This window comes from Oreochromis aureus, linkage group 4, assembly GCF_013358895.1.
Source record: "Oreochromis aureus strain Israel breed Guangdong linkage group 4, ZZ_aureus, whole genome shotgun sequence".
Taxonomy (NCBI): domain Eukaryota; kingdom Metazoa; phylum Chordata; class Actinopteri; order Cichliformes; family Cichlidae; genus Oreochromis; species Oreochromis aureus.
The window spans coordinates 33,431,946-33,450,072 of NC_052945.1; the positions used below are offsets into that span (position 1 = coordinate 33,431,946).

The following is an 18,127-nucleotide window of genomic DNA, read 5'->3' on the forward strand; positions in this document are numbered from 1 at the left end:
ATGACGTCCTCGCTGGTTGAAAAGCCGTTTCAGTTTCCATTTCTTCAGATAATTTGACACTTCCTTACTCTTTGCACGAAATTCAGGGACATGGCCTCGAGTGGTGAAGAAATCCAGCTTCCTTTACGAAGGAAAAGAGAGAACGGAGAGGACAGTGATGGTGTCGCACGAAAGAGGTACAACATTTAGTCAGGAGAGCCCTTCTGACTGCTTATATTAGCTGTGTGAAAATTAGGCCTAAAAGTGATTCCCGATATACGTATTTGGGTTTTTATGTCTTATATCTTTATTTATTTATGGTAAATAGGCCGTAGTCAACATAACCTGCGACGTTAAATATAAAATAAAGAACAGTTTTGCAAGTATCTTTAACAGTCTGCTATTCTTCCTGCTCTGCGTTTTATATTATAATTAATCCAGTCCTTTTTGCCACTTAAAATGTCTTTATTGAAATACTATGTTATATTTGTTAGGTGTCTTTTGTAAAACAGATTTTTAAATCTCAAAGAGAGGATAGGAAATGATCGATCACGTTGCCAAAAAAGTTTTTACGTTAGAGAACTTCCTGTCAAGATCTTCTGTCTTGTCAAGTTAAGCTCTGTCTTCACCCTAGGAAAAGGGAAAGGAGAAAACTACAGGACACAGTACTGGAAGCAGGAAGGGAATGGTCATTTATGGGGATCATGCCAGATACATTGGGGTTCTCATCGGTGGATGAGACGGTTGCTTCCCTGCACCTTCGGGTCAGGAAACGATTCCTGACTGTCATTTGTGCTTATGCATCAAACCCACAGTTCAGAGTAACCAGGCTTATTGAAGTCATTGAATGGGCAATGACAAGGAGACATCTAGGAGCGTGACTGGGAGGAACGACCTCTCTAAACTGATCCCGAGCTGTGTTTTGTTATTGGAATTTTTCATAAATCACAGTTTGTTTGTTTGAAAGGGAGACCGTTTGTTAGTTGAACCGCAGATACAGGAGGAACAACGTGGCTTTTGTCCTAGTCGCAGAATACTGAACCAGCTCTTTATCCCCTCAATAATATTTGAGGGTGTGTGGAAAAGGCATTGGAGTGTCCCATGGGGGATGCTTCAAGAGGAGTTTCCACATTACCGGTGTTGTGCCAAAAGATGATCGTCTGCCAAAAATTGATTTCCGGTATTTGCCAAAAACTGATTGCTCGTATTTAAACTGCTATAAATAACTTGTTGGTCTATAATATGTGAGACATATGTCAAATATATGTATGTATGAATGATATCAAGTCATCTTGAGCCACAAACAACATTGTTGTAACAAGGTAGAAGCCGTAATCAGTTTTTTGGAGTGACTTTTATATATCCTTTATTTATCCAGTTAAAAAATAAAGTTAAAAATGTGTTTTTTAAGAATAATCTGGCCAAGAGGACAGAAGATATTGCAACAAATAACAACACTTCTGTAAACATATTTTAAGTGGACAAAAAGGACTGGATTGGTTATAATGTAAGTACAATAACACAGAGTTATAAAGATTCTTGAAAAACATGTAATTTTTACATTTTGTATATAACCTCTTTGTAAACCCTGTTCACCGAAGTCTTTTTACCAACATACGTAAAGACATTACACATAAAAAAAACAGGAAACATTGGAAATCAGGTTTTGGCAGGCGATCACTTTCTGGCACAACACCGGCAAAACTTCAGACTCATTTCCAGTGGATGTTGGACTCTTCCAGGACTCTTGCTCTGGAAGAGTCCTGGAACTTTTTTCACGTTAAGGGAATCTTCTCTGTCTGGGAATTGATGAATTGCAATATTGTCAGAAATTTTTTGATGTCTGGGAACCTTTTTCGGAAATACCGTCACATCAGATTATTTTATAAACCACAAAAAATCCTTTCCCTGGTTTCTTATCCTTTATCAGGTTGGAATCTTGTTTGGATCAGCCCACGGACTCAGTTATTTGTGAAGTCGTCACGTATACAGCGTCACCGCTACCTGGTAAGGTTACAAGTCTAAAAAGATCTGAGTTAAAGCTGGTATCTTGTAAATTCTTGTACATACTGTTTCCTGTTGTCTTCAAGAGAAACATTATGATGCTGACACCACTGAACCAATCACCTGTGGTCTTGAATCAATGGAGGATGTGTTGTCGTGGACAAGAAGTAAGGCAAACCCCTTCAGTGTGGCAGTTGTCCCCTTGGCACCTCGGGAGCCTCCTCTGGACCGTTGTCTGCGACGGACCTTGGTGTCTCATGACATGATGGGTGGCTACCTTGATGACAGGTATGAAGCGAGTGAGGGCGCAAGTTTGGATGCATACCAACATGTGATATGTACTTTCTTTGTCCATGCTTCACGTTTCTAAATCATAAGCTTCAGTGCGGTGATTTCTGGCTAATCTTGCTGACAGACCTTAATGTGACACCGTGTGATATGAACCTAAAACAAAGCACCCAAACCTTGTGCATGCTGACCTTATAAAAAGGGTTAAAGCCACTGGGGTTAAGAGTGCAGCTAAAATTGTTGTCCTGGCAAATATCTATACTCAGTTAGCTTGTTGAAATACAAAACTGTAATTAAAGTCAGATATGTGTCTGTCTTAATAATAGGGTGTGATAGTTTTATTCGTATTTTAACTTAGACACTCAGTACAGCAGTTTACTATGGTGCTTTAAATAATAACCTTCTTCTGTCCATGCATGTTAAGCACAAAAAGGATATGTGTGGGTGTGTTATGGTGTTAAATCCTGATTGTTTGGTACTCTTACACAAGGACCACACTCAATCAGTAGTCCTCGTATATTAGTCCTTTTCCATATAACCGCTTTCAGTGGCATTTTTGCTTCATTTACCCTAACACTAGCAATCATGCTAAGTACGCATGAAAGTGCAAAAGCTATGTTTATGAGGACGCATAGCTTTAGAAAAAGAGTGGCATTTGCTATATATCAGCAGTGGCATATTTTTACAATAATAATGAGCTGCAGCCAAAACAGCAAAGTGTGAGAGGAAGCAGGCCATGCAGCAGCCTAATAGTTAAATTATCCTGTCCGTGCATTTCAAGCACAGACCGCGTATGTGACAGGGAAGGCTAATCCATCGACAGTAGCTGCTTTTGTCTCAGTGCAGACAGTCAGAAAACATGCAAACAGGTGATAAGAGCTGGGGGGGGGTTTGTCTTTTTTCCTTACCAGCAATTTTTGGAAAGCATAATTTCTTTGTGGCTTTAGTAAGCATAGACCCCATATTTCATATATAATATATATAGCTGTTGGCACATACAGCATTTTAGTTTCTTCCTAGAATAGAATAGAATAGAATAGAATAGAATAGAATAGAATAGCCTTTATTGTCATTGTACAGGGTACAACGAAATTGGAGTGCCACTCCCTTGGTGCAAAATACAATAATAAATATAAATGTAAAATATAAAAGGTACAATAAAACAATCGTAAGTACTCAAACAATAGTAAGTACGATATATATACAGGATAGCAGCATTAACATAATGACAGTATGAATAGCAGCATAATATAATGACAGTGACAGTATGATATAGCTAAGCAGGTTCAATTGTTTTTGTGCTTATTTACTACGGTGATAGCTCTGGGAAAGAAGCTATCCCTGAATCTGTTTGTCCTGGTTTTATGTGACCTGTACTGTCGGCCTGACGGTAATAGTTCAAACAGTTGATTGCTGGGGTGAGTTTTAGGAGTGAGTTTTAGTTTTATTCCTGTTTTAGGCTAGCAGGACATTTAGAACAAGCATTATTGTATGCTTAAGAGATTGTAACAATATTGGACATATTCTCCTCTTATCTACTTTGAAAAGTTTTGGTCAACACAACTAATCCCCTGCCTTTGATTTAATAACTAAAGGGTCCACCTTAAAACCAGTGTATTATATTCAGAATGAATACATTCACACTAAGGGCCAGCCCACAAACTATGCCCTAGACCAGACTACTTAAGAAAACTGCAGCAAAGGGCACTGTATGACAGTTTTTAGTAAGGCTCCATGGTGTAAAATAACCATAACACACTTAGAGTTTCATGACTACGTTAAATTATGATTTTAGATGAGATTGACACATTTTCTTCGTCTGAAGAAAAGATGTCAGGACCACTTGTCAAATGTGTTCCCAGCTAGAAGAAAATTCTAAATGCTTGAAAATTCCGTCACACATGCAATTACAACCAACTACATGTACTGTAAATGCTACAGTTTGATACACCTTACCTAGAACAGCCTAAACTTGTGGCTTAAGCTTTTATTTCTTTGGTTTAAGTCCATTATTCACACAGAGATGTTGTGAGAGTCACACTGTTGTACTGGCTTTCTTCTGTTTCCTCTCTAAGGTTTGTTCAGGGCACAAATGCAGAGGCTCCATATGCTTTCTACCACTGGCAGTACATCGATATTTTTAACTACTTTTCACACCACCTGGTAACTATTCCTCCTGCCGTGTGGACCAACGCTGCACACAAACACGGAGTCATCGTTATTGGTGAGCAGAAAGTCTCAATAAAGCAGAACCAGACCCAGTTTAGTACGTCTGAAATGGCATTATACATTTTAAATGTAGAATATACTAAAAGAAATGGAGTTTGTTGGCAGAAAGAAAAATGGTATCTTTTCTTGTCTTGAAATGTTAAACTGCTGTGGCCTACAGGGACTTTCATCACAGAGTGGATAAGTGGAGCTGCGATGTGTGAAGACTTCCTGAAAGATGAGGAGTCATACCGGAGAGTAGCTGATAAACTTGTCCAGATTAGCCACTGTTATGGGTTTGACGGCTGGCTCATTAACATAGAGAACAAGCTCAGTGTGAGTAAAGCTTCTGTGCTCACCTCTAAAACAAACTGTTTAGGAATTACAGCCATGTTTAATCCATCTCCCAACCGGCACCAAGTTTTACCCCTAGTCAGCTCTTCCAGCTCATCCAGGGTACTCAGAGGTGTTTTCCAAGCTAGCCAAGAGATATAATCCCTCCAGTGTGTCCTGTGTTTATCCTGGGGTTTCCTCGCAACACCTCATCCAGGAGGAATTGTAGACGGATGCCCGAATCACCTAAATCGGGTTATTTGGATGTGGAGGAGTAGCAGCTCCACTCGAAGTCCCCTCCTCAGCCACACTTCAGAGGAAGCTCATTTCTGCTGCTTGTGCTCTACTCACCCCTCATTTATGAACAAGACCCTCAGGTACATAAACTCCTCCACTTGATCAAGAACTTGTCCTGGATTCAGAGTGGGCAATCCACTCTTTTCTAATTGAGGACCATAGCTTGGAATGGCATGGATTAGGAGGCAGTCAGGGACAGAGTTCCTGATGATTACAAAGCCAACATATTGGGTGCCAGTTTATCTGACATGATGAACTTGTTTAATGCAGTGGCCCAGGTTTGACTTTAACCGGATGCCATTTGTTCCATCTTCCCGGTCTCTCTGTCTCCAGTTTCTATTCTTAACTATCTAAAAAAAAGTTTTAAAAAAAAGCCTAAATTACTGTTTGTTTATTTTTTTAATAACACTTGAAATGAATGACTGAGAGCAAAAACTCAAGGCTCTATGGAGTCCTGAGCCAAGGGAGCCAAGGGGACCATTTTCCGACCTACTTCTATACAACAGGACTTCTTTTTGAAACGTAGCGCCCCGGCTGGACTGAGACGAATTAGTCATCTTTTACACAATACCTAATTGTAGGCTGTAAGTCTTAATGTACTGTTTTCCCAGAAATGGCAGTGCCAGCAGTCTTTGTCAGTAGATGTAGAGGGGACAGATTCCAGATAGCTCTAATGTAATCTTATTGAAAACCTATTAAATCACTGAAAAAGCCACAGAAGCAAAAATAAATCCTACATCTGTCATTAATAACAGGCTGTGAGTATTTAGCTTTTACTCTACCATCTATTGGAGCAGACCAAAGAAATGGTTTAATCATAAACAGTGGTGACTCGTTTATGGCGGGAGTTATGTTCTAAAAATAACCCGCAATACGTGAAATCCGCAAAGTAGCCAGCTTTATTTTTTACAATTATTATAGATGTTTTAATGTAAGTAAGATGTAAAACCCCTCACTACTCACTTTATACACTTTTCTCAGACAGGCACAAACATTTTCACACTTTTCTCTCTTGTTTAAACACAAGTTCAAACCTTCATAGAAAAATAAGTCCAGTAGTATAAAACGTTTCGTTGACATTGTTGTGTATGTTGGGGAGAAAACTTACAAACGTACAGTACAGCGCTAGAGTCACACTGCTAGCGATTGAAGATTTATGTAAATTTGACAAGCTGAACGCATTCTGTACTGTACAGGAGACACGGCACGATTGACAATGGTCTACAGCCAATCAGGGTGCTGAACACAATGTGCTGTGTATTACAAAAAAAAAAAAAAAAAAAAGCACGCAAAATTGCACAAAAAAAAAAAATCAGTGAGGCCGCAAAATGTGAACGATGTTATAGTGAGGGACCACTGTACTACTGATGTATGCTTTGATTTGTGCTTACCTTTTGGAAAAAAGTAAACAGATCGCATAACAGTGTCGGCCTTAGCACCTGTAGCAGATGGATCATGTGTGCTGCTCTCTGCTTACAGGAGGTTGCGGTGCGAAATGCGCCGCTGTTCCTGCGCTATCTGACAGACCAGATGCACGAGAGAGTGTCCGGCAGCCTTGTGCTGTGGTACGACAGTGTACTTGACAATGGAGAGCTAAAATGGCAGAATGAGCTCAACCAGTCCAACAGGTAGGGGAAAAAAAAAAAAACGTGTTTCCTTTATAGCATCTGATCAAAAACAAAGACTGAAAAAGAAAGAACTTTTGTCCACAGAAGTGTGTCAGACCTTTTAGATCACGATTGCGTCTAGCCTGTCAGTTCCTGGCAAACAGTTATGTATCTGTGTCAATGTCTCCATATCAGGGTGTTTTTTGATGCTTGTGATGGCTTCTTTACCAACTACAACTGGAAGGAGGAGAACCTAGTGGGGATGAAGAACCTGGCGCTCCAAGACCGCCAAGCTGACATCTATGTTGGAGTGGATGTGTTTGCTCGAGGAGAGGTAGTAGGAGGAATGTTTGAGACAAATAAGGTAAGAAACTGTGAATTGTGTTTGCCAGCTTGTGCTTGTACCGTGCAGCGTCTGATTTTGGTTGTCTGCAGGCGCTGGAGATCATTCGAAGGCACAACTTCTCTGTAGCCATCTTTGCTCCTGGCTGGGTATACGAGACTCATGAGGATAAGAGTGAATTCCGCAAGAATCAAGACAAGTGAGACTAGTGCAACATCTACTCTGTGGAAAAAAAAAATCATAGACTGTATTTATAGACTGGTGTAGGAACCATAAGTTGAAGGCTTTAGACACTCACTGTCTTCATGTCTTTTAACAGTGAGCAGCAGAAATGAGATGTGCACTGAGAGGCTAGTGACTTCTCACTTGTCAGGACTTGTCAGTCCTTTTGGGCTCTAATGAGAACCATAATTACAAAAAGAGCAAAGTGTTATGTTGATTGAGAGCTACCACTTGAAACTACCACTTCAGCCCACAAATTCAGTGAGGTACTAGGGGAAGGAAGCTGAGAGTCTTTTTCACATTGAGACTTGCAATCACACCTTGCAGGCTGTTGGAATAAATGCTTAGTTAAGGTTCTTGTGCACTGGCAACACTTTTGAGAAGTGGACACAGTGTCCATCTTTCAAATATAGACAATTTGTGGAAAAATTGATGTGGGGCATGTTAGTCAGTGTAAAGACTGAGATGGTCTGTCCTGTGTGCAGGTTCTGGGCTCTTCTGTCAAACTACCTGTACATCCACCGACTAGCCTCACCGCTCCCCTTCGTCTCCTCCTTCTGCCAGGGCTTTGGGAATGCCGTCTACTGGCAAGGACAGGTACTGAAGTAAAGCATTATTTATGTATTACACTACTTCCTGTATTACCTTTGCATTACTCCCTGTGTAAATGCCAATAACAGCATAACCAAGGGCGTAGATTTGGTTTTGGCATTGGTGGGGACGGATGATTCAACCACCGAACCCTGCCCTGTTTCTGTTTTTTTCCTTTTTGTCTTTGCTTCTTGATTAAAAAAAAAAAAAAAAGGAGAAATACACTTGCCTACATATGCTATTCTACATGCTTTTAAACCATTTAAAATTACAATTCATAGTTTTATATGTGAATTATATAATGTTAAATTACTATTAAACAAATGACTAAGTATTTTAGGCTTTAGTTTACTTCAGCCATATTCCATATAACTCGGGTATCATACAAAAATAAAAATAGTTTCAAATACAGTCATGACAATAAAAGAATATGACTTTAACAACATTAGTTCAGTTATAGTACACCAACATCTGTTATACTTTGGCACTAAGACGACTAAGGGAAGACTGAATGACCTGCTGGTTTTTGTCCTCAAAACTACTCATCTAAGATTACCACAAAGTAAAAGATCTCTCAGCAAAATTATGCAACATTTTAGGCACTATTGCCCCGATCAAATCAGTGAGCTGGGATGTTTTATTCTAAACATGAACTACTGTTACAGCAACAGACATGGACTACTGGTGCCCCACACAACAACTCAATGTCCACTATGTGAAGGAGCCAAACACATGCCTTCTCCTCTCGTTAACTGAGATAAACTGCTGGCATATTGGTTTTCCATCTATACTGTCCAGTCTCTCCTGGTGGACATGGCATACAGCAGCATTGTTTAATCTCATTTGAGTCATTGTTAACCTTAGCCATCTTTTTAGTCTTCTGAGAGCACTGAAGCTTCTTTCAGCCTCAGTACATGCGTTTTATCCTCAGATTAAAATTATTATTATGTGCTTGATGTGCCTCACCTTTGGCCCTGGCTCTTCCCCTCTGACTGCACTAGGACATTGCCACCTGATAAAATAACACATTGATTTGTGCCATATAAAAAGTGAGACATGTCAATTCAGATTCTTTGTCAAATATTCAATTCAATTCAGTTCAATTCAATTTTATTTATATAGCGCCAAATCACAACAAAAGTCGCCTCAAGGCGCTTTATATTGTACAGTACATCGCACAATAATAAATACAGAGAAAAACCCAACAATCATATGACCCCCTATGAGCAAGCACTTTGGCGACAGTGGGAAGGAAAAACTCCCTTTTAACAGGAAGAAACCTCCAGCAGAACCAGGCTCAGGGAGGGGCGGGGCCATCTGCTGCGACCGGTTGGGGTGAAAGAAGGAAAACAGGATAAAGACATGCTGTGGAAGAGAGACAGAGATTAATAACAGATATGATTCGATGCAGAGAGGTCTATTAACACATAGTGAGTGAGAAAGGTGACTGGAAAGGAAAAACTCAATGCATCATGGGAATCCCGGCAGCCTCACGTCTATTGCAGCATAACTAAGGGAGGATTCAGGGTCACCTGGTCCAGCCCTAACTATATGCTTTAGCAAAAGGAAAGTTTTAAGCCTAATCTTGAAAGTAGAGATAGTGTCTGTCTCCCAAATCCAAACTGGAAGCTGGTTCCACAGAAGAGGGGCCTGAAAACTGAAGGCTCTCCCTCCCATTCTACTTTTAAATACTCTAGGGACAGCAAGTAGGCCTGCAGTGTGAGAGCGAAGTGCTCTAATAGGGTGATATGCAGTGTTGGGTAAGTTACTTTAAATTAGTAACTTAGTTACATTACTAGTTACTTCTCTAAAAAAGTAACTCAGTTACTTCAAGTTACTCGTTACTTTCAAAGTAACTAGTTACTAGGGAAAGTAACTTTGGTTTTACTCAGAATTCTCTCGTTAATGTGTTGCTTCCGTAACTGGATACCCAGCAAGACTGCCAGTCTTCTATCTTGCTTACATGCCACAAGTGCACTGTGCCACCTACCAATAGAAAGGAAAAAATAATGTGCACATTTCCACGAGAGAAATCCCACGCCTGGACCGTTGTTGACCGCCGCCATGATTCTAGCCTGCTTTTTACATCCAACACAAAAACTGCAGTCGTGGTGCTTTTGATTGTACTCAGAACTTGGAAATTCTGCCTTCTGAATAGGAAGATGTAGGTAACACCAGACTGCAGATGAGCTGCATACAGAGCTGGACTGGGACAAAACAATCGTCCCGGGCATTTTGACTAGAGACCGGCCCACCATTATAGGAAAAATCATAAAGTGAAAATAAACACTGTTGTGACAGTGATGTACACTGTTCTGATGGTATATATGTATCAATCTATCAATTGTTTGTTGTAAGACTCAGATAATTATTTTTTTTTTAAAGCGAGACATTTTAAATGAGAATAATAAAGAAAAGTATTTCCTTGTGCCCCCCTTTCCCTGTTAATGCCCTACCTGGCCCCCTGGCAAAACTTTGCTAGATCCGCCCCTGCACAGTTACCAGCTGTCAGCTACACAGAAAAGGATCCTGGTGTTATTTGTCTCTCAGAAACAGCTCATAACTTCCCTTCAACTCATTCATGTGACCTAAAAGGTAAACCTGTTTCTCCATCACCTGTTCAGCTCTGATGATTCAGTAAGGACATCTCCTGGTTTCATCTGCATGTTTCCCTCTCACCAGATAACCAAACCGATATCATGACCAGCAGCTTTACAGCTGTGGCTCCAGCAAACATCAGCTGATACTAGAAATTAATATTAAATAAATTCTAACAACAGCTGATCAAGCTTAAACGTGCTGCTGTTGTTTAACGCGACATCCGCTGGTTTCCTCTTTCTGGCGCAAAGTGGGCGATAAATAAACAAGAGAGAAAAGCCGATCAGCTGATCATTGATCAGTTTCGTGATTGAAGTAGAAACAGGAGAGGGAGAGAATGAGAGAAGAAGAGGCAGCTGTGCAGCTTCAGCTTTGTGTCTTTTCATTGTAGCTGAAGTCCGGGACAAACTGTGTTCCTTTTCACCTCAGTACTTAAACGCGTAATATTTTCTCTGAATACCAGACGATTCTGTTTTTCACGGGACGGTTGGCAACTCTAATAATTAACCGTATGAACAAAATAAAGTTCAACATCAGTAACATAGCACCCACCCAGCTGTATAGAAACTCCATCAGCTAGCACGCAGTACGAAAATGTCAGCATACCGAAAATAAACTCCACCTAAACTTGGTTTATATCTGACCCAGATAGACTGCAGGTCATAACTTCTTACCTGAAGTTCAGTTCACCTGACACGCGGACCGGCGGCCGCTCGGGTCTCTCCTCTTGCCTCCCTTTTCCTTCATCCACCTGCTGGCCTCCACCACTTGCTAATGTTACTGAATCTGTGGAAGCTCCGCGATATCCACCACACGTAAGTAAGCAGTAACGAGCCTATCTAAATCCCAGTAACGAGTAACGGCGTTCCTGGTTTTGGCATAATAACTAGTTACCGTGCTCGTTACCACAATAATAACGTAGTTACTGTAACGCGTTACTTAATAACGCGTTAGTCCCAACACTGGTGATATGGCACTACAAGGTCATTAAGATAAGATGGGGCCTGATTATTTAAGACCTTGTATGTGAGGAGCAGGATTTTGAATTCAATTCTGGATTTAACAGGAAGCCAATGAAGGAAGCCAAAACAGGAGAAATATGCTCTCTTTCTAGTCCCTGTCAGTACTCTTGCTGCAGCATTTTGGATCAGCTGAAGGCTTTTCAGTGAGTTTTTAGGACATCCTGATAATAAAGAATTACAGTAGTCCAGCCTGGAAGTAATAAATGCATGAACTAGTTTTTCAGCATCACTCTGAGACAGGATATTTCTAATTTTAGAGATGTTGCGCAAATGGAAGAAAGCAGTCTTACATAGTTGTTTAATATGTGCGTTGAAGGGCATGTCCTGGTCAAAAATGACTCCAAGGTTCCTCACAGCGTTACTGGAGGCCAAGGTAATGCCATCCAGAGTAAGAATCTGGTTAGATACCATATTTCTAAGATTTTCAGGGCCGAGTACAATAACCTCAGTTTTATCTGAATTAAGAAGCAGAAAGTTAGCGGCCATCCAGGTCTTTATGTCTTTAAGACATTCCTGCAGTTTAACTAATTGGTGTGTGTTACCTGGCTTCATGGATAGATAGAGCTGCGTGTCATCTGCATAGCAGTGAAAATTTATGCTGTCTTCTAATGATGCTGCCTACGGGAAGCATGTATAATGTAAATAGAATTGGTCCTAGCACTGAACCCTGTGGAACACCATAATTGACCTTAGTGTGTGAAGAGGACTCTCCATTTGCTTGAACAAATTGGAGTCTATTAGATAGATATGATACAAACCACTGCAGCGCAGTACCTGTAATACCTACAGCATGTTCTAATCGCTCTAATAGGATATTATGGTCAACAGTATCAAACGCAGCACTGAGGTCTAGCAGGACAAGCACAGAGATGAGTCCACTGTCAGAGGCCATAAGAAGATCATTTGTAACCTTCACTAAAGCTGTTTCTGTGCTGTGATGAGCTCTGAAACCTGACTGAAACTCTTCAAATAAGCCATTCCTCTGCAGATGATCTGTTAGCTGTTTGACAACTACTCTTTCAAGGATGTTTGATATGAAAGGAAGGTTGGAGATTGGCCTATAATTAGCTAAGACAGCTGGGTCTAGAGATGCTTTTTAAGTAAAGGTTTAACTACAGCCACCTTGAAGGCCTGTGGTACATAGCCGATTATTAGAGATAGGTTGATCATATTTAAGATTGAAGCATTAATTAATGGCAGGACTTCTTTGAGCAATTTTGTAGGAATGGGGTCTAAAAGACACGTTGATGGTTTGGAGGAATTAATTATTGAAGTTAACTCAGAAAGATCAATTGGAGAAAAAGAGTCTAACTTAACATCAATGGTACTAAAAGTAGCTGTAGATAATATTACATCTGTGGGATGATTATTGGTAATTTTTTCTCTAATGATAAAAATTTTATTTGTAAAGAAGTTCATGAAGTCATTACTAGTTAACGTTAAAGGGATTGTTGGCTCAGTAGAGCTCTGACTTACACACTGTTACGTCCCTCTGCAGCCCCTAATCTCCTCAGTGTTTTCAGCTGGTGCTAGTTGGCCACACCTGGTCAGGTGTGGATAAAAGCATACCTGAGGCAAGCTTCCGAGAGACCTCACTTGCCTTTGCCTTGGTGGCACCAGCCATTTTAGCCAACCTGCTATGCATTTTAGGATTTAAAACCTCTTCTCACTAACACTCTGGTATTCATCTCCTTTTTTATGTTGCAGCTTTTGAGCCAGGTCATAACAACACTAATGAATCAATTTACATCAGCAGCCTAACAATTGTCATGATAATAAATACTAGTTAATCTATCGCACCAAATCGTCAGTCAGTCACCTGTGACCTTGCCTCTTCACCTCTGAGCTACAACATGGCAGAGCTGCCTCTGTCAGCTGATAAATAACAGTGAGACATTCCAAATACATGCAGTCACACATGTGCTTCAAATACAGTCATGAACCAACAAGTCATCATCCAATTTCACCTGTGATCTTGTATCACCATTGTTCTCTGAGCTTTGTGTTGGTTCTTCTGTCATCTGACAAATAGGACATACATGACAATAAGAATAAAATGGGTAGCTGCTTTAGTGTGTCTGTCACTTTGTGCAGATCTTGACTCATCAGTAATGTTTGTAGGGTGAGTGCATTTTTAAAACAATTTGTGCAAACTGCACTACAAGGTGGAATATTTGCAAAATCATGACTACCTCATGATATTTTGTCTCAAAAATCAACCCTATGAATATGTCAGTACCATTAGGATGAAATTATTGTGTCACCAACATTTTAACGTTAGACATATAATTTTAACAGCCTCTGTAAACTAATATCCTGGCTTGCTCGAGGCTGCCGTTTTCTGACACTTTCAATCAATATTAGAAATGCTACTCTGAGACTGAGAGAACTAATAGTGCTGCCTGCTGTGCAGTTAGTTTCCAAAACACGTTATTCATGGTTACATACAATTTTAGACTGATGTGGGCCAAAGTCTAGCATAGCCTGTAACGTTATTAAGACGGACACATTTTATGAGTGAACTTGACTTTAAGTGACTTACAGGTTTCTTTGAAAAATACTTTCTTATATCAGGTTCTTCCTTTTTGCTGCCGTCCTCCTCTCCTCCCTGCAGGTCTTCGCAGCGCAGGGTTGCCGCTGCTAAAACTAAACAGAGCTCCCTGAAAGGCACAGCCAATCACATTGGCCATATTTGTCACATGACGTAGGACTTAAGTAGAGAACGTAATTTAACTCTTTTTTTGCACCGCTGGGTGAATGAGACGTTGACAGATCATTTTTTTCTTTCTATCTGGTTTGTTTTTCTTTCCTCGAGATCAAGAGATCAAATTATTGGTGGGGACAATTCAATAATTGCTGGATATTGGTGGGGACATGTCCCTTCCGTCCATGCCAAATCTACACCCTTGAGCATAACACTAAACTTTCATTTGCTCATCCAATCCAATCCAGTCCAATTTTATTTATAAAGCACTTTAAAATACCCAGCACAGGACCAAAGTGCTGTACAGAAAATAAGTTAAAAACAACAGAATAACACAAAACAGCACAAATAAATAAATAAAACACATAATACATAAAAATTAAAACAGCCCTATATTAAAAAACAAGATAAAACAGCATAGAAACAACTAAAATAAAAACCAACATCTCACGTGGTGTCAAAGGCCAGGGTGAAGAGGTGGGTTTCCAGGAGTGATTTAAAAACAGGTAGAGAAGAAGCCTGTCTAATCTCTAAAGGAAGATCGTTCCACAGTTTTGGAGCATGATCTCCTCTAAATTTATGCTCAGTCCTGGGTACATTCAGGAACAGCTGATCAGCTGACCTGATACAGCAGGTGGGTGTATAAGGCTGTAGCAGGTGAGCGAGATAAGATGGGGCTAGGCCATGGAGGGCTTTAAAAGGAAATAAAAGAATTTTAAAATGAATCCTAAAAGAAATGCTCATACATACTTGCACATATTTCTATCCTAATAAGGAGAACTTCCATAAGATATTTCTTTGAAGTTTTACCACAAAGCTAACAGCAAAGTCAAAAACAGCCCTGGAGCACTTTACAGGGCTGACAGTGATTTGAGTACACTTGGAACAAGGTGTGATTCTACAAGCTGTTGCACCCCTTTTTTGTTTTGTTTTCAACCCCAGTCAAGTTTCATCTGCTTGGCTAGTGTGGAAGAGTGTGCTAACTTTGTGTTAGCATCATAGATTGTGTAGAAAAGTGTTGATTTCTCAGGTGTTGTTGAGCTTTGATGTACACCCTTTGCCATTTTTGTCCCGTCTCCCATTCTTCTAAACAGAGCTTTTCCTCACAACCATTGCAACAAGCCATACTTGTTCAGTCTTAGTCTAATTGTATGGTCATGAACTTTAACAATAACATGCTTACAGAGGTTTGTAACATGTAAAGTTTTACAGGTCCTCGTTAAGCTGTAAGCGGCTCAAAGCTTACTTGTTACTCAAATGTTTACCTGTTAAACCTATTAAAGTGTATTATTTGCTTTGTTGGTTTATTAACATTATTTAAAAATGTGCAGAGTAATTTTGTATTTTTTACTCTTTTTTTTTTTTTCTGTATGTAGCATGAGACAAATAGCAGCTGGTTCAACCTGACAGCCCAGGAGATTCAGCCTTTGTACTACCACCAGACTCTAGGGGGTGTTGGCTGGCTGAGAAGCTCTGGCTGCCCGAAGGACGCCTGGAATGGAAGTTGTTCGTTGCTGCTCGAAGGACTCATCCCTGCAAGCCACACCACTCCAGTTTGTGCCAAGTGTGTGGGTTTGTTTGATTTAGCCTTTATTTTGTTTTAGTTTCTACCTTATTTTCACATAGAAAACTCAGAACTGTAGTCTATGGCACATATGCACCCTCTTACATACAGTATTCCCATTTTTTCTTGATTCAGGATCTTCTCCATCCATGTACCCCTGCCGTCCAGTACACTGGTGAGCCTCATCTACAAGGCGTCTCCTGGGATCGCAGTCTCCTTGGAGCTGAAGACGACTGATGCCAGTCAGTGCAGACAGGTCGATGTCCAGGAAGTCCAACGTGAGTTTCTTAAGACCCTTCAAAAAATCTTTTTGAATCACCACCAATAAGCCTGACAGGGAATCACTACTCATTTCGAACAGTCACATTTCTGCTTTAGTTTGGTTTACATTATAGTTGAGAGCATGTAAGGAGCAGACTGATTAAAAACTGACTGATTTTCATGTGTGAAATTAAGTTTGTGCAGCTGTTGGTTGTTGTTATAAACTGTTACCTTATTGAGTTTCATTATAGACAGTTTACCCATTGGACTTTGCAAGTCCACACTATATGAAATTACTATTCCTCAATGGCTGGAAACTATAGACTGTATACAAAAGATGGATGAAGAGACTCATCCATTGGTTTCTGGATTCCACAGTTTGACATCTCAGCGTTGGCACTGAGCTGTTTGAATATTAAACTGTCCGATTGTGAGAATAGTTCCGGCTTATAGACGCTCTGCTAAGCAAAACTCTTGCGTAAATCAGAGTACCGTATTTTTTCCATTCCATTTTTATTAGAGACGTGTTTTCCTTTTTTGCTTTTGACGCCTCGATTCTCTCTTGATTTCTTAAAGAGACGGAAGGCAAAATTAAGTTCGTCAAAAGAAGTGTTGCAGTGATGTTCTGGATGAGAAAAATGTGTTTTTTGAACATTACAGTGTGCGAACCTGTTCTGGCAGACCTGCAAATAAAAAATTTTAAACATGTTTTACAGCACAATATGGGCACTTCAAGGTCATTAGGTCTCATACGAAAACCAATATTCAATAAACAAAACCATCCTATTGGTCCCTAATTCATTTAGTAGCACATCATCCATCCAGAGTCATAAAGGAGTATCCTCCTAATTTAGGGCATTTATTATGTTTGGTTTTTTTAACTTAATTTTTAACTGCTATTTTAAAAAAATCTAACATTGGGATAAATGAAATATTTGTTATCTTATTTTAAGAAGAACAAAGAGCCTGGCAACAGATGGTGTGGCCCCACAGAGCCCTGATCTGAACATCAGGGATTATGTCTGGGATTACGTGAGGAGACAGAAGATACTGAGACATTTTAAATCCACAGAAGAACTGTGGCAAGTTCTCCAAGATGCTGAACAGGCCTTAAAAACAGTGTACTGAGGTGAACTGGTGCTATAAAAGGCACCAGTTCATTATATATATATGTGTTTGCAGTGTATATATAAAAATTCTCCTTTGAAAATGAATATTTATTAAAAAGAAAGTGCCCTTCATTCTCACGTTACTATTAATGTCTCAAATTATTACATAGTGCTGTTTGTCAGGCTTAGGGGCTTTAGTTTCACACAGTTGCAGATACTTAGTGGATTCATCATTTATTGTGATCCTGCCTCCAAATCACACAGCAAGTCGAGTTGTTGTTGTTGGGTGTTTTTGTGTCTATAGTTAACAGTGTATCCCCTGAAGTACTGGATGACGAGCACCAGTTAGTGAACAAGTTCACTCAGCTATGTGGAAACTTGAACCACAATGGTTGGACCATGAGGTATGTGGAGCGCTAACAGCTGAGTGATTTTAATTTCTCCAAAGAGTTGAAGTTCTTGGACTTAATCTTTTATTCCCCATGTTTGTGAGCAGGTGTTCACAGCTGGGGCTTCACGGCTGCACACTTCGAGAAGTTTGTGTGAAGATCGAACGCATCGGACAGCCTAAGGACACGCCCTTCAGCTGCAGGGTGGGAGAACTCATGGTGAGACAGTGGGAACAAGTACTCCTCGATGTATTATTCTGTGCCTGCTGTTAGAGATTAGAATGTAAGCTTGGATCCATAAATAATAATGATAATACATTTTACTTACAGGCCCCTTTAAAGACCTTCAAGGTCACCTTACGTTAGTACAACAAAATAAAAGTATAAGGTAAACAACAAAAAATAAGCCCTACACAATGGGCTTGTGTGGGGTTACTTTGTGGTATTTGGTACACATTTTATTAGCTACACATGACGTGAAGACAAATGTAAAGTTACTGATAAATATTTTTATTCCAGTCCACTTGAGATTAAACTGGGAGAATACACTCTCCAAGTTTGAAGCGGATTAAATGAACAGGTTTCAAGACAGACAAAGAAATGATGGA

The 18,127-nt window shown here is 40.0% G+C and overlaps 1 protein-coding gene across 1 annotated transcript in view; it reads left to right on the forward strand.

Moving 5' to 3' along the window:
* The window catches only part of engase (endo-beta-N-acetylglucosaminidase), a 20,695-nt gene continuing 2,568 nt past the window's right edge, over positions 1–18,127 (forward strand). Inside the window, exons 1-13 of the mRNA XM_031739743.2 lie at positions 1–176; positions 1,910–1,986; positions 2,070–2,271; positions 4,347–4,495; positions 4,661–4,815; positions 6,589–6,737; positions 6,912–7,080; positions 7,152–7,258; positions 7,767–7,878; positions 15,573–15,760; positions 15,896–16,038; positions 17,435–17,534; positions 17,627–17,738. Of these exons, the coding sequence (XP_031595603.2) occupies positions 91–176; positions 1,910–1,986; positions 2,070–2,271; positions 4,347–4,495; positions 4,661–4,815; positions 6,589–6,737; positions 6,912–7,080; positions 7,152–7,258; positions 7,767–7,878; positions 15,573–15,760; positions 15,896–16,038; positions 17,435–17,534; positions 17,627–17,738 (1,749 nt within the window). The 5' untranslated portion in view covers positions 1–90. The remainder of the gene's footprint in view (positions 177–1,909; positions 1,987–2,069; positions 2,272–4,346; positions 4,496–4,660; positions 4,816–6,588; positions 6,738–6,911; positions 7,081–7,151; positions 7,259–7,766; positions 7,879–15,572; positions 15,761–15,895; positions 16,039–17,434; positions 17,535–17,626; positions 17,739–18,127) is intronic.